Genomic DNA, 16,973 nt, shown 5'->3' on the forward strand with positions numbered 1-16,973 from the left:
AATGAGATGATGTACATAAAACACTTAGCATGTTAATTGGAACATAGGAGATTCCCAATAAATACTAACTGCTATTATTATTGCTACTACTGATGAATGGGTTCCTGCTGTGCTTACCTAAAGTAAAGTGAATTAAAAGGAAATGTAGCTGGATTGGTTTTTTTGACCAATACACAGTGCTACTTTTCTTCCCTTTGGGAGTCTTGTGGGCCACATTGGATCTTTGGATAAACTTCTCTCTTCTGTGCTCTGTCCTGCTTTCTAGCTTAGCTATCAGTCTCTTTAATAGAATATTTATACACAAAGCAATTAAAAAAAATTAACTTCTCTCCATCCCAAGAATCTTTCATTTTAAATGGTTTAGCCACTTGCTGGCACAGAATTTGTTTTAAAACTATAGTGTGGTGTGCTGAAATGTGTGCAACACAAAAGTACACTTTTGCCAAATGCCCTGTGTTTAGAGGATTCCGACTACTTCCCCTTACTGATAATTAGCCGAATGGGGGTAGGGGAAAGGAGCCGTAGGTAGCGCTGAGTCCACAACCCTAATCTGCTCCATTGAACTGTCTCCAGATCATGTCGCACGAGCTCTTCTCCAAATTTAGTCTCCGGCTCTTTGGAAGATGATAAAATGGTAGCCCGCTCTGGGTTGGAAGTGATTCCTTTTGTTGTTCGTGATTTGAAGAATACTTGTATGCTCTGCTGGGAAGAGGTGGTATTTAACTATGATGAGCCGATGAACAAAACAGGAAGGACATGCTATGGAAAGGAATATTTGACCTTTGAGGGCTCTCGTTTGCGAAAATGCCCACGTACTGTAACCTCGACTTGTACAGCCTCAGACTGCAGAGTCAAGAGAACTCAACGATCCACAGAGTATTTTTAGAAACTTGGGTTCCTAGGCATCAAAGAAGGAACTGCAATGAAAGAGACTACTAACTAATAATTCAGAAAGTGCCAGGTGGAGGCTGGCCTAAGATCTTGGAAAATAAATCTTTCTTTATGGAGAAGCTGCCAAGGACATCTGCTAAGGAGATGGGAAGAGAGCTTGTAGAACTTCGATGCTCTGGGAAGGAAGTACTCCCCGGCAGATAACACCCCCAAAAATACAGAAGCAGCAAGTGCCCATGTAATTAGATTGTATTTGTACATGGGAGGTGGCCCTGAGGGTGTCCTTTCTGAGTGGAAATTGGCAACACTGATCACTTAGGACTCTTCTTGTTTGTTTAAGAAAAGTTTGGTTTTCTTCATGGGCATTTTGCTTGAATAGGCGGTTCAACCAACTTCATAAAAAAAAAGTATATCTGATGAAAAGAGAAATACGAGTATATTTGGCTGAAATATATTGAAATGAAATATACTTTATGCATGCTTTGTTTTATAGAGGTCTTCCTTGAGACGGCCACACGTGCTGGTATTTCATCAAAACTTAGTGATGCTGAGAACTAGCAGTGGTAGCAGCAGTAGCAGCTGGTGGGTGGTATTAGCCTACATAAGCTAGTAGACTGGGCTAGTGGAGTAAGTTCACCAAGAGGATCAGTGGCCCTTGCACGTGGCTAGTTCTCCACTCCTACCAATTCTCCATGGCAAAGCGGGTATGTAGATGCTTTCTTGTTGATATATGCCTTTGGTCTTTCATTTAGATGCTTTCCAGCTTAAGCAAGCAGAGAGGATGGGAAAGGAAGCAGATGAATGATTTTTCATATTATTCATGTATTAACATGTGCATGGTGCTCTGTTTAGATGCAGATCTCCAGATACTTTGCTGGGTATTCAGAGTTCAACTAGGGAGGTGGAATCAAATTTGAGTATCGCTCATCTAGATGTTACCATAGTAACATCTACCCTACTAGTGTAGTTTCCTCCATTGTTTCTGGGGATACCTTTATCGCTCTGATATTTTTCTAAGTTTCTGGTGGGCATTTGTTCTAGTAGAATAGATTCATTCCCAGTTTCAGAAGATGAAATATATGAATTGAGGGAATGCAGTGATCTTTAGAGAAAGTGGATCACCCAGGTGAGTCTCCCTCCCACGCTGAGCTGTTCTCTGTCCTTGGAGTGTCTTCTCTCTTTTGGGCTATGGACAGTACCTGGAGGCCTGGTAGGCCTTACAAGGGTACTCCAAAAAGTTTGTGGAAAAGTGGAATTAAAGGATATTAAACATATTTCTATGAAATGTAAATAAATTTTATTGTACATATTTTGCAACTTACTCCTCAGTTTTATTTTTGATGTTATTACATATAGATCTAAATTATTCATTTCAATGGCTCATATACTTTTATATGAATGTATTGTAATTTATCCTGTTGGTAGATATTTAGTTTGTTTTAAAATTTTTATTCTTTCTCAAAAAGTGCTAAACTTGTCTCCATGCTTCTCTAACTAGGAAATGCACTTAGAGGAGGAGCTGATAGAACGTGAGGTTGACATAGTTTCTGCTTTACTAGCTGTTGCCCGATTGCTGTCTGAAGTGTGCATCCACTTCCACCAGTCACGTAGGAGAGAGCAGAGTTTTTCCAAATGCTCACCACCACTTGGCACTGCGTGGACTATAATTTTGGCCAGATATGAAATAGCATCTCATTATTTTAATTTTAATTTGCATCAGCCTGTTTACTACTCACTATAAGTTGTGAGGTTGAGTAACTTGTATAAGCTTATTGACTGTTCAGGCTTCCTTGTTTATAAATTGGTCGTTCATGTCTTTTGTTCATTTTCATATGAGGTTGTTTATCCTTTTCCCTGCTGATTTATAGGAACTCTGCATATTATCAATATTAATCATTTATCAAAAAATATTTGGATGCCATTATCTTCGCCTAGTAAATGGTTTTCGTTTGTTTGCTTGTGTCTGTCTTTTATAATACACAAGTTTTTAATTTTGGTGGAGTTAAAGTTATCAGTCTTTTTCTGTTGGTATTGTGTGTCTTGTTTGTCATAAAGATATCTTCTGTTATAGTTTTAAAGTTTTGTTTTTCATCTTTAGGTCTTTAAATACAACCTGAGCACACGAAGCTTCCACCCTTTCCTTCCTGTTTTTCTCCATATCACTTATCATTGTCTGTACACTTACTTATTTAGTTTGTTGTCTGTTTTCCGTCACTAGAATGTAAGCCCCATGAGGGCAGGGGCTTTTGTCTGTTTTGCTGATGGTTGTATCTCTAACACCTGGAGCAGTCACTGGCATATAGTAGGTGCTCAATAAATAATTTGTTGGACAAATAAAGCATAAGCCATGTGGAATTTATTTTTCATGTGTATGGTATGAATAGGGTTCCTTTTTTGTTTGTTTTGTTTTTGTTTTTGCTTGTGAAAAGCTTATTTTTCTGACAACATTGCCCTACTGATTTTCTTCGTGTCACCTTTGTCAAGCTTGAGTTGTTTCCCCTGTGCCATTCTCTTTGAATTTTCCTCTTCTCCTATCTCTCTGCTGAAGTCTGCAGGAAACCCACTCCTTGGACTTAGGAGTAGGAATGGGGACAGGGAGGAGCCGGCTACAACTTATGGGGAGCTTTTCTTTGACGGGAGAGTCAGTAAAGATTTAAGAAGTGCCTTTTATGAACCGAGTGCAAAAGTAAACATGAGTTTCTGCTCTCAAAGGACTTTCTGGCTGACATTTAAACTTATGAGGACTGAGGCACAATGTGCCAAGTGATGAGCATGGTTATGAGCTCTGTGTGCTAGGAACATGGAATCTGGAGAACACAGTGGTGAAGTTAATAGGCTTTGAGTAAATGAAATCTGGCTTTGTATTTTGAGCAAATTACTTATCCTTTCCAAGACTGTTTCCTTATCAGTTACGTGGGGATGTTTGTAATAGTACCTCCTCTGCAGGTCTTTGTAGGGATTAGCTGATATAATGCATGCTAAGTGCTTAGCACAGTGCCTGTAAATAAGAACTAATTCTGGTGTGGGTGGAGAGTCTTTAAGGAGGAGTTCATGTTTGACTGGGTATTGCAGGATGGGTTGGATTTTTCTAGACAGGTATTGAATGGGTGGAAAAGGACATGCCAGACAAGGTATAGAATAAATAAAAACAAAAACATGGTGACCAGAAAGTATAGGGTGAGTTCAGGGAGTATTTATCTGGTTTGACTGGATCGTAGGAGGGAGTGAAGAATAAAGAGGTTGGAAATGTAGGTTGGAAATCAATGTAGTATTTTTTTTTCCTTTTTGTCTTTTTTACTGACCGGTAACGGGATCGCAACCCTCGGTGTCGCGCCCATACTGGGGACCGGCAATGGGATCGCAACCCTCGGTGCTGCGCCCGCACCATACTCAGCCAGTGAGCGGGAACCGGTCTCCACATGGGATCCGAACCCTCGGCGGGAGCGCCGCTGCGCTCCCAAGTGGCGCACTCTCCAGTGCGCCACTGGGCCGGCCCCAATGTAGTATTGATAACTCACCAATAGTGGTGAGTTATCAATATTAAGCCAAGAAAAATGTCCTTTATTACCCTGCCCATAATTCCTCAGTGGCTCCCCATAGCCTGATCAGATCCGAGCCGCAGAGCAATGCCTCTGGCAGAGGGTGCAGGGAGGGGGCAGAAAGGCTCTGGCTAGTTCTAGAGGGTGTTCATTTTCTGGGGCACTTGAACTTTAGGAACATTTTTTTAAAATACTATTTTTTAGCACCAACTTTGTGCCAGTATGGAGCTAGGTGCCTCCACATATGTTTATTACATTATTCTGAGGCACTTCTCTGCCTGGGTGTTTCTGCTCAGGATATGGTGTTTTGCTCAGAAACTGCATCCATCAAGGAAAGCATGAGGATGAATAAGTATCCTCCCCACTTCTCCATTCCACCTGCCTCCTCTAAAATCACAGAGGAAAAACAAACCGCCTAAAGATTTAGGATCTTTAACCTTTTTCCAGAGTATCTGCTGGGGCTCTAGATCTTTAGGCCCCAGCAGATCCTTTGGAAAAGAAGATATCACGTGTCAGCCTTCCTCCCAGCCTTGCCTAATTTCTGGGGCAGCATTGCAGCGAAAGATAATGGATAACACCATTGTTATCCAGGGAGGATGGAAGCAAGCAAACCTCTGAACAGCAGTGTGGTGTGGATAAAGGAGCCTGGGCCTTGGCATCAGAGACTTACTTGGGTTTAGATCTCAGCCTTGCCAGCATCCAGGTGACAGTTGAGATGAAAGTCTTGGAACCTCCATCTCTTGTCAAGTGGGGATAGCCACTGAGGGTTGTTTCTGAGAATCACAAGGTCCCCCAGCATAGGCCGTGGTACCTAGAACACCCACTTTCTTCCTTCCCAGTGAATGTGCTCAGATTGGGAAGCCAGTATATTCATCCTTACCTGAGCTTTACGTAGCCAAGTCGTTTTTAGGCACCCAGGAGAATCAGAGTGCTCTAACTCTCCTTAAAGAGAAGTTGGATTATTTAATATAAGAAGGAAATCAAACCAAATTAGATTATTTTACCTCAGAAGCCAGTTTCACTGATCCTTTTGAATGGGATAGGTCTATTATTATATATTACTTCAAACTTAATAGAAAAAAATTGATTAAAATATGTGCCATGTTCATAGCCTGGCCGAATGCCACAGGACACATTAATTGAAAATGAATTTCCACAAACCCAGTCAAGCATCATGAAGATGACAAATGTACCTTTTTCCCTCCGTTCCTTCATTGATTTTTCATTTTCCCCACTCAGAGCTTCATTTAGCAATTTTTCAGTTTCGTTTTGTTGTGGCCTTTAATTCATTCCCTTCACTCCCCTCCAAATGAGATAATGCACCATTTCCTTGTCCTTATTAAACTGTTCTTTCATGCTGCATTAGTGCAGGGCAGATTCTGATCTTGTCATATTTCTCTATGCATTATTCTTTTTTTAATAAAAAAAGAGGCTAAGCTTTATTCTTTTTATTCTTGCATTTTGTGGTGGCTTTTATCAAGGAGAATGCACTTAAAACATACAATAAGTATGAAATTAGTGTTACAAGACTTCCAAAATAGAATTAAGGGAAGCTGTAGCAAAAATGAAAAACCTCGTAGGAGGAAGTGTAAAATGTCAATTATTCTCACAGTGGGGCATATGGGGATCAAACGTGATACCTATCTGGTTGAGGGATGTGGAGACAGCTATTTATCAGATCACAGAGGGATCAAGAGGTTGGGTTGAAAATGGTCCTGTCACGACAAGAGACAGGAAGTGAAGGGAGAAGGTGGCTGAAGCCTGAGTAAGCTCTAGAAAATTCCATCCCTGCCCCAGTCAGTTCACTGATTTACTGTCTCTCTAGGGGTTTTGAAAACAGTAATGGGGATCTTCCTTGTGAAATTTTCAAATTTTCAGATAATAGCATAAATTTCCCCTGAAAAGGGTATAAAAACTCACAATAAAGTATCATATGGCTTTATTTTGACCTAGAATTTATAACCCTGATAATCTCATTTTGATTAGCAGCATTGATTGGCAGTTGTACATCTGATAATTTTTTCAATAGGAAAATGAATTTCTTCATAAATTCACTTTAAAATAGAAAGTCTTCTTAAATGAAGATCCATGGGAAGGAGTAACAAAAGGGGGTATTGGTGACAGAGTTTGGGGAGCTTTAGTTTATTTATTAACATGTGGTTGAGTTTTGCAACACGTGCACACATATATATACACGGCCCCCTGCCCCACCCCCGATTCTGAATAAATGAGCCTGTTATTCCTTAAACTCGTTATTCCTAAAATTCAAATGAAAACAAAATTAAACACATTCCAAAGAAAATAGACAATAATGTCATAAACTTAGTCTGGATTTAAAAAAATCAAATTCCCTTTCCCTTACAAGATTTTAAACATTTTTTTTCCTTTTTGTCTTTTTTCGTGACTGGTAACGGGATCGCAACCCTCAGTGTCACGCCCGTACCGCGACCGGCAACGGGATTGCAACCCTCGGTGTCGCGCTCGCACCGTGCTCAGCCAGTGAGCGGACTGGTCTCTATATGGGATCTGAACCCTCGGCGGGAGCGCCAGCGCGCTCCCAAGCGCCACACTCTACCGAGTGCGCCACCGGGCCGGCCCAAGATTTTAAACATTTTGACTAAATGTGACCATCAGTGTTTTTTTGGTTGTTTGTTTTGTTTTCTGTTTTTGTTTTTGAAGTTTTAAAGTTTATTTGAGCAAGCAGGGATTCGTGAATCCAGCAGCACCGAACAGTGAGCAGTTTAGGGCTTCACCTAGCGAGCACAAGGCGAAAACTTTTATAAGGTGTTCTCAGAGGTAAGACAGAGAAAATGTTTGGTCAAAGTAGATAGTCCGCAATTTGAGGTTAGTTGGCAGTGTTGATTGGTGAAGCTTCAGTGTCCTTGGCTATGACCATTCCCTCTCAGCTGGGTTTTCATTTGCTTAGATAGGAACTCAAGGCCCTGGAGCCATCTCAGCCTAATGGCCTCCCAATTAACTATTTTAACAATTCCCCCCTTTCGATCAGCATCTCATTTGTGAGAGATTGACCACACTTGCGTGTGACACTCTCTGTCACTGTCATGGCTGGTTTGTCTTTTTCTCAGCGTGAAACTCCTAAGTGCAGCCATCAGTTCAAATGTACCTTCTTGTGTCCATGAGGGGAGTACAGTTGCTTGTGTGCGTGACACTCCCACTGTAAAATAAAGCTGATGTGCCCCTTCACGTGCTCAGTTTTGGCAGGTTTCCTATTTTATGGTAGCATTTTTCAGGTATGCTATCATTTGCGAGCTAGTAAAAGAAAACACCTCAAAGCATAATTTCTTAACAACTCATATCAAGTACTGTCTAGTATTTAAATCTAACTTGCTGCTGTATTTCTTCATCGATTTCTCTCACAGTCCCCGAGTTCAATATTGAGTTATGTTTTGTGAGTCCTGAACAGTTGGGTACTATTCACATAATTCTAACTCTAAGGCTGTATCATTTTCTGACATCTAACATGAAATGGCCTGTGTCCCACATGTTACTAATGGAAAAAAATTTCAGGAAGCTGAGAAGCCTCACCATTTCCAGGATTTCACTGAATCCATAACAGAACCTTGCTGAAGTTTTGTACAATTTCATTTTGGTCTGGTTGACATACAAGCTCTTTTTGAAACAAAGTGAGAGGAATTCTTTCACTGTAGCAGTCTGTTTCCAAAGTAGTTTATAAAAATGTGTGGATTGATAAGGGTGATTTCACCTCTTAAGAGAAGGGATCTTTTATCTAAGGAAATCGATACACTAAACATTTGTGCCCTGTGGATTTGGGGTCTAGTGCAAGGGAAAGATATAAACAAAGGATGATAATAACAGTGATGTGTCCTAATGGGTTTGTTCAAAGGGCTGAGGTATCACAGACGAGGGAGACACAAAACCAGACGACAGGACTTGGGAAATACTGGCCTGGGAGGTTACTTCAAGTAGATTGTGACAGCAAGAATTTTCCTGATGGAGAAGGGGGTGGAGGGTCGCAAGGCATTCCTAGTAGAGGCACCAGCTTGTGCAAAGGCCTGGAGGCAGGACCGTAGTATGTTCACTGAGTGTCAAGAGGATGGAGTGGCTTAAATATAGGGCTTATTGTGGCTCTTGTGAAGAAAAGCTATTATCAGTTTTAAGAAGCTTAGAACTTTTATTCCCTCATCCCTCCTTAAAGGTCAAACTGGCATACAGTTGTAGAGACATAACATCCTGCATGATCGATTGGGCTGCAAGACATATATTCAGTTTGAGTCACATAGAAACAACCTAATCAAGACAAAAATTAGAAAAAAATAATGTATTAACAACAGTTAAAAGGTTCCAGATTTTACCTAGATGTGTTTTTTTCCCCTTGTTCTGTAAAGGGGATCTACTGTTGGACTTCTATTTGATATTTAAATTTAGCTGTTGCAACAAGATTATGTTTGTGTATAAATCATATAGGTGAGTCTGGAGATGAATTTCTTAGTTCTTAATGCCCTGATTTGAGCCTGGTAGCTTGGGTCATTTACCACCACCTGGTGACAGCTAAACCTAAATGCAGCTTCGTGAAGGGTAAATAAACTCGTTGAAGTCAAAGTTGCAAACTTAAGTGCATCTAAAAGTGAGAGCAGTGGTGCCTAATGGATTTCACTTGCATACCAGCTGCATGGTGCCCTGGATTTTGGAGTATCCCCCATTTGGGGGATACTTTGGGGACATGTGTTTAGAAAGGCCATCTTGTATCACCTGGGCCTCCAAGAGTATGTTCAGACCATTTTGCCCCTGAAGCCTAAGGGATGGATTGTTTAGGGATGGACAGATAGATTCGTTCATTCATTCATTTGTAATCTTGGAATATAAAGTTGACTGTCTTTACTCTCAGGAAGCTCAGAAAGGGAAGGAGAAAATACCAGTAATGACGTAATAGTAGCTAACTTTTAAGTGCTTATTATGTGGTAGGTACTGCAAGGCTATTTGAAGTTGGTAGTCAGAGATAACACCATTTTGCGTATGGATGCATAATTTAGAGATTGTAGAAAAGAACCAAAGACTTGACAGTTAAAAATTGCTAGAATGCTGTCAAACTCAGAAGCATGTGAGTCTGCTTATTTTAGAAACTGGGTGCCTCACTTGGGAACAAGCATGGGATGTGCTCAGGACAGACCACAGGGGAGACTAAATTGGGATTCAAAGTTGGCACCCCTTGTAGGGTGCACAGGGCCAACCATGTGCTGACGTTGCCAGCCTTATCCTTTTTTCTCTAATCTAAACAAGTCAACCTTGGTCACAGAATATACTGGGCAATATGCTCCTGTAAGAAATGCTCAAGCATGACAGCAAATGTGCATGAACAGCATTCATTTAGCATAATGGCACAATTGCTTCATGAAGCATCATTTGCTGAAAACCACCAGCCTCATTGTCAGAAGCTTCAGCACCCCCAAATCCTTCCCATGGCCCGTTTCTTCTCCCCAGAATGAGGCACCTTGTCAGTGTTGCATCAGCTGTCTGCTTTTTTAGAACTCCTGGAGATCTTCTCCCTACAACACTCTGCCCAGATGATGCCTTTTATTGATTTATTTTTAAAGCTAAAATCTAGGAGACAACGATCAGCAGGATCCACTCGGACTCTTTCTATGAGCTGTTCACTAGGGTGTTCTTAAACCGCATCTCTTGCTTTCCTTGACTTACAAAATGCTGATTTCTTCAGAGGTAGTGAAACTAGTGTATTTGAAATCATATTTTATGTTATTTGATTAAATATTACCCCTGACCATGGAAACTTCTACTTAATTTATGTACCTATTTTGACTATCATTGAAAGATTTTAAATGTCAATTTTAAAAAATCTTAATACTATAGAAAGGAATGAAAAAGGAACACTATGAAGATGATTTTTGAAAATTATTCCTACAAAAATGGAAAGAAATTTACACACAAAAAAAATTATTTTTGGCCTGTAATACTACTGCAACCCCAGAACTATTTAATTTATCTAACTTCTCTTCCAAATTTTACTTTCATCGTTACAAACTTTTGTTTTTATATCCCTTGAGGTTTTTTATAAATACTTCCATTTTGCAATATATTTGTTTTTAGTGTTTGTGTAATATACTCCATCAAATTGATATTCTGTAATTTATTACCCTTTTCTTTAGTGCTAGACATTAAGGTTATTTCCATTTTCTCTCTATTATAAATAATGGGAGCAAGAACATCTTTATATATATAGCTTTTTTCCTATGTTTGAATTATATCCTTAGAATAAATTCCCAGGAGTAGGATTAGTGGGTCAAAGGGTATGAACAGCTTTATGGCTCTTAATATTTATTGCTAAATTGCCTAAAGGGTCATTCTAATTTATAGTGCCACCTGCAACACATGAGAGTAGCCGTCCCTCACAGCCCTACCAATACTGATTTCTTCAGTCAATAGTTTTGGGCAAGTTTAATAGGTATTAAAGGATAACTCATTACTGTTTTTAATTGGTAATTTCTTTATTATCAACATTGGACATTTTTTCTTAAGTGTGTTTCTTATATTCTATTTTGTATGGTTTGCTTTATATGTTAGAGGATGGTATTTTTTTGACACCACACGAAATTTAAAATATTTTATAATAAAAATGCCAAGTGCACTCAGAACAGAGAGAATAATCTATGAAGCTCCCTAGACTCAATACCTAACAAATAGCAAGATTTTTCCTTTTTCCCCCTTTGTGCAGCATTTTAAGCCAAATTGCAGACATTCTGCATATATTTCCTATGTATTTCACTATGCACCTCTAAAACGTATGGATTTTTCCTTACATGATCATAATGCCATCATCACACCTAACAAAACTGATGATAATTCCTTGGTATCATTAAATTGCGGCCTGCAGTAAAATTTTCTGGAGTGTTTTTACTGATGCTTTGCTCCAGTCAGCATGCATTATGTTTACATTTGGTTGTGTTTCTAAAGTCTCATAATCTAGAGCGTGCTGCCCCTGCTTGCCCCCCACCCCCTTCACCCTTACCTGGTGACTTATTGTCACCAGGGAACTGAGTCAGTTGTCCTGTAAAAATTCCCACATTCTGGATTTCACATTTTGTTTCCTTATCAGCTCTAGAAGCTTGATTAGAGTAAATTTCAACCTTCCTTTCTTTTTATGGGGGCCGGGGGAGGCGAGAATACTTCACCGGTGGTGCTTTGTGCTTTATTTTGTATCATTTCTGGGGTTTATAGTGTCTGGGTTGTTCCACTCGGGGTGATACTAAGGCTGATAATGGGTTCGGGTGCTGGATAGCTCAGAACACAATCGAAAAGTTTCTCATCAGCTTTTCCCCTCATCATTTCATCTATTGCTGATGGTTGTTTGAGGTAGTTATTTCATAGAGATTGCAAAATTTTGATTTTTCTAATTCCATCATTTCTTCCCTATTGATTAACTGGAATTCTTCTATAGAGTAAAACGTTTTCTTCATAAACTAGGGCTTTTTAGAATCTCAAAATGCAGTTTGTACAAGTAAAGCGAGATAAATGTGTATTTTTTTCCTTCACATTGCCGAGTTTCCAAGTAAAGAGTTGGTGCCTTTGTTGTTTCCAATGGTGTCCAATGAGGAGTTGTTACTGATTTTTTTTTTTTTTAAGATTTGTAAAATATCATGTTCTTTAATATTTATATATTCCATGTGTTTTACTCAGTTATATTCATTGTTATTTTTGGCGATCAAATTGTCCCATCCCTGGCCCAAGAGGGGACCCCTCATGTCCTTGTTTACAGGCATAACAAAGGATCTCAGATTCATCTAGTTTTTTGCTCCCTGAAATGGGCCATCCCTCCAAGAAGTCCTGTGTTTTTTTAGTGCGGAATGGTATTTGGAGACCGCAACTGGGTAGGTATATTATACTCTTATCATTGCTAAGTTTTCCCAGTAGACAGAGTAGGAATGCATAGTTTACAAAAGAAAATCAAAGATTAAAGTTCATACTGATAATTGTCATTTCAAATTTAACAAAACTTTTTTTTTACTTCTTTGATTTCATACTCATATTTCTCTCTCTTACCCTAAAAATTTTGCTCCCAGACATGATTATACTACAATATATATCATATAGTTTTAAGGTAACAATACTGATGTTACTACTAACAGTTTTCCTAGTGAATGAGAGATTTCTTGGCAGCTGTATTTATCCTTAGGACATATCCCACTAAAAATATACAGTTAAATCACCTTGTTCTAACAACACTTGAATTAATACTTTTCACCAATTTGATACACAGTTAAATTCCTTCATTTCAATTTGTTTTGAAGATTTAGGGTTCCCTTTTTTTTGGTTTAATTTTATTTTTTGAACCTGTAAAATGTGCTTTTGAAGTTAAACCTATGTAACAAGTTATTATCAGAAAAGTTTGGTCTTTTTGAAGGTTATATAGACCTTTGTTGTTAGGATGTACCATGCTTTATTTATCCAGCTACTTACTGGTGGAGTTTTGTTTTGTTTTGCGTTTTTTAAAAAACAAAATCCTGTGTCCAAGTCATTTCATATTTTGGCCAATGTATCTTGGGATCTGTTCCTAGAAACGAGATTACTGTGTCTAAGTGGTAAATGCATATATACTTTTTCTAGATATTGCCAGGATCCCTTCCATAGGAATTGTACACTGAGAGATTTATTAAAATGATTTTGTTAATGCTCAAATTTAATATACGAGATTGTTGGAAAGTTAGTGCATTTTTTATTGAACCTATCTACTGTTCCCACTACTGTCCAAGACATGGCCTGGTACAGAGTACCCTGGGTCCTGCTTTTAGGGAACCTCTGTTTTGTCCAGGGAGACACGATATATGAATGAAAAAAAAAAGAGTAGTCCAAGATAAAATATATTATAAAAACAAAGGTGAAAGTCCAGCTCAAGTATGTTTAGGGAGCCTTTCCTGCTTACTTCAGGCCACATGAGTCCTCAGTCCTCTGAATTTCCTTAGCACTTTTAATCACAATTTTAGTGATCTTTTTCCCAAACCCAAACTTTTGACACTTGGTTGAACAGATATGAATGTATTAATAGGAATAACAGAGCTGAATGTTTGAAATGGGGGCTGCCTCCTAAATTCAAGCTGAGCAAATTCTTGTAAAGTCTTATCTGCTGTTCCCCAAAGCATGCTCACTAGAATGTCTGTGGGATGTTATTAAGGGTTGCACAGCAAAATCAGTGTGGAAATGTTGAGTTAAACAAACCTAATGAGCTGTGACTCCAAAATCATGTCTGATATCCCAGGCTTACCTGGTCACGGAATCATCCTTTCACTGAGCATCTCGTGTTAATGCTGTTCTGTGAAATACAAAGAATCAGTGTACAGGTTCTGTTTAAATGAAAACCGAAAACATCTCTTCCAGTTGATTAATTCCTGCTTATACAATTCTACATTTTTGATTAACGATTTTCAATTTGTTTTTTCCTAGATTGAATCATTAAAGAAAAAGTTGCAACAGAAACAGCTCCTAATATTGCAGCTTTTAGAAAAGATATCTTTCTTAGAAGGAGAGGTAAGAAGCTGTGTTTCTTTAAGTTGGTGTCTTCCCTACCATTAAATTTTATGTTGCTGAGCCTACCACCAACACTTAATTAAAAATATAGCTATTTCCTGGCCTTATAAAATTGATTGAAGGTTAACTGCTAGCACTGAAAATGAGGCTCTGACAGCTAGTTTTTCTTCACCATCTGACTCTCCTCATTCCAGCTTGCTGCTCACCTCTGCTTTTTGGCTCTAGTTTTTCTCGTTCAAGAATTTTCTTAGCCAGTCTGCTAAGCTGTTGATTAATACTGATAGTTTCCCACATTTGTGTAGTACTTTATAATTTGTGAAGTATTTTCATGTACATTCCTGACATGATTCTCTCAGCAACTTTGAGAAAGGCAAGACAAGGAATATTACCTCTGTATTAACAAATGAAAAAGCAGAGGCACAGAGAAGGCAGGTGGCTTTGCTCAGGGTCACCTAGCTTGATACATGCCAGAGCCAGGCTAGAAAAATGGCTTCTAATCTGGTGCTCTTCTAGTGCACTGAGTGAACGTGTTTTAAAGATTGACTTAATTTCACCCGAAATATTAAGATGCTTAGCATTCTTGACTTTCTGGCTTTTTGAAAGTCATTTGAGAATTTTGTGTAGGTTCCAGAGAAAGAAATTATGGGATTGGAAGAACCGTTAAGAGGCTAGTATTAATAGAAGGAGAAGCCAATGTCATTAGCTCTAAAGGCTTTTTATTAAGAGCTTGGCATTGAGCCTTTTCTTTTTGAGACTCCATGGAAAGCTGGTTTGCCAAGCACCTGCCCTTGTCTGGTTTTCCTCATTATAGTCCTTCCCCAGTGAGTTAGCCCAGGAGACAAGGACAAAGTAGGGAGAAAAGGAAGAAATGGCATTTATGAAGCACCTTGTGTGTGTTGGGCACTGTTAGATACTTTCCATGTTCTCCGTATAGCATAGAAGTTAAGAGTAGAATCAGATGTACTCAAGTGTGGACTCTGGATCTGCTTTTTATTAGCTGGTGACTTGGGGTAAATTTCTTACAATTATAAAATGGGGGTCATAAGTGCACCTGTGTGTGTCTGGCAATGGAATGAGAGTGCCCAGAGGTGCCTGGCATAGACTAAAGACGCAGTCACTTTTACCTTAATATCATTGTTCTCTCATTCTTAAAGGGGCTGCCCTCTGAGTTAGATTATATTTCCTCCACTTTATTGATGAAGAAACTGAGTTTCAGGGATGTTAGGGAAACTGCCCAAGTTATAGTAGGGATGGGCAAGCCTGAATCCAGAGCCCGAGCTCTTAACCACCATGTTTGCAGGAGTGGGGAGCTGGGTCTTCATGTTCTCTGTGTTTGGGGGGCTGCCTACAGCAATCATCACCAGAGTCCCTCATGGCCACAGGCACCAGATTCAGGGCCCAAGAGCCTCAGTCGGCTGAAGCTGAATAGATGGGTATTTTCCCCATCTCCACTCCTCTTTTCTTCACCACAGTCCCTGGGTCCAGTGCCAGCCCATGGATGACCATCTCTATTGCTAAGATTTCCTTCTGAAATGAAGCTCCCTGTGGGAGGAATCACACCTCCCCCAGTGAGAGTCAGAGAGGGAGGGTCCTGGTGGAAGTCCGCGTGACAGAGGGCAGTTCAAGGAGAGAGGAAAAACATGCTGATAGGAGAGGCAGAAGGTCGCCCCCCAACAGTGTCTGCCTCCCCCACCCCCTTTCCTCTGGCTGTGCTGCTCAAGCAAGCTCTCCTACAGGGGACCTCTGGGAGATGGAGTGGAACTGGCCCGAGTTATCCTTATCAAAAGGTATCTACTAACTCCCATCAGTCATTGGCTGAGGCCTGCTCCTGGGGGTTGTGGCAATTCTGGCCTCTTCTGAACAGAGCCAGCTGGATGCTGGTGGTCAGAGGAAGCCCCAGGTAAAGAGTTGCAAGTGGCATGTCAAGAAACAGTGAGGCCTAGAGGATATGCATGGGACCAGCAGTGTTGGCCACAGTACCTCATAAGCAAGACTCTGAAAACCAGCTTTCCTTGAGCATTTAAACGTGGATTATAAATTTGATTGATTAAATTCCCTAAAACTTCTTCCAATACAAATTTCATTTCATATGACTAATTGCTTTTGACCACGTCAAACATCCACCTTAAACAGACAAAACACATACAAAATAAGTTACATAATGACAAGATTTAATAACACATTTGGGCTTAAACCTATTCTGAAAGTTTAAATATAATGGGTTTAATTCATTTCTTCACTGTTTCTGTTTTTGTTTTTTAAAACCTTCCTGCAGCTATTATTTTACTTGTTTCAATATTTTATTAGGGTTAATATCATTTTGACACCTTCCAGACAGGTGCAGTAATTTCTCAGATCCAAAGGAGAAAAAATACCGTCTCTGTATTGCTAAGATTAGAGGATGTGGGTTACAGACCCACTGATTCTTGGCTGGGTCACAAGACTAGGTGACCCAAGATGATTCGAACTCAGAACCCCTTATCCTTGTGATGTATTGACCTGATCTTTAGCATTATTAAAAACTTATGCATTCCTTAATAATATTTTTTCCATACTTAGTTGGGCCATGTAGCGATTTCATCTCCTAGGAGGTGAGAGGTTAAGTTGGAATACTTGGTTTCCTTCTTCGTCTGTTTGCCTAGTTTATTATTTTACACACACTCTGCTGACTGTCATTCCTTGCTAGTTGTGCACAACCACTAATGCCAATGAATTGCTGCCCCTCTTTCCACCTGATTGTTGTATGACTACCAATGCCAAGCAGTCGTTCCATGGGCCCTGAAGTCCTGGGGTGATCTGACTTACATGTCCTTTTGTTATTCTTTCTAACTTAACACAGAAATATAATAAACATATACACATACATTTATATGACAGATATACAAACATGTATATAAACTGACATATATAAAAAGTACAGACATAAAATTAATACTCTATAAAAGAAAGTACACAGCTTTATACATTAATGCTTTCTAGTTCTAAAAATCAATAAAAATGTTAGCATGTCTTATTATAGTCACCCTT

At 39.4% G+C, this 16,973-nt stretch overlaps 1 protein-coding gene across 1 annotated transcript in view; it reads left to right on the forward strand.

Annotated features, from left to right (window-relative positions):
• Window positions 1-16,973, forward strand: part of MYZAP (myocardial zonula adherens protein) — a gene marked incomplete at its 5' end in the record, with an annotated part of 88,931 nt that overhangs the window by 51,599 nt on the left and 20,359 nt on the right. The window contains one exon of the mRNA XM_008581205.1: window positions 13,863-13,946. Coding sequence (XP_008579427.1) covers window positions 13,863-13,946 — 84 coding nt within the window. The remainder of the gene's footprint in view (window positions 1-13,862; window positions 13,947-16,973) is intronic.

This window comes from Galeopterus variegatus, unplaced genomic scaffold (genome assembly GCF_000696425.1).
Source record: "Galeopterus variegatus unplaced genomic scaffold, G_variegatus-3.0.2 Scaffold91, whole genome shotgun sequence".
In the NCBI taxonomy this organism is placed as follows: domain Eukaryota; kingdom Metazoa; phylum Chordata; class Mammalia; order Dermoptera; family Cynocephalidae; genus Galeopterus; species Galeopterus variegatus.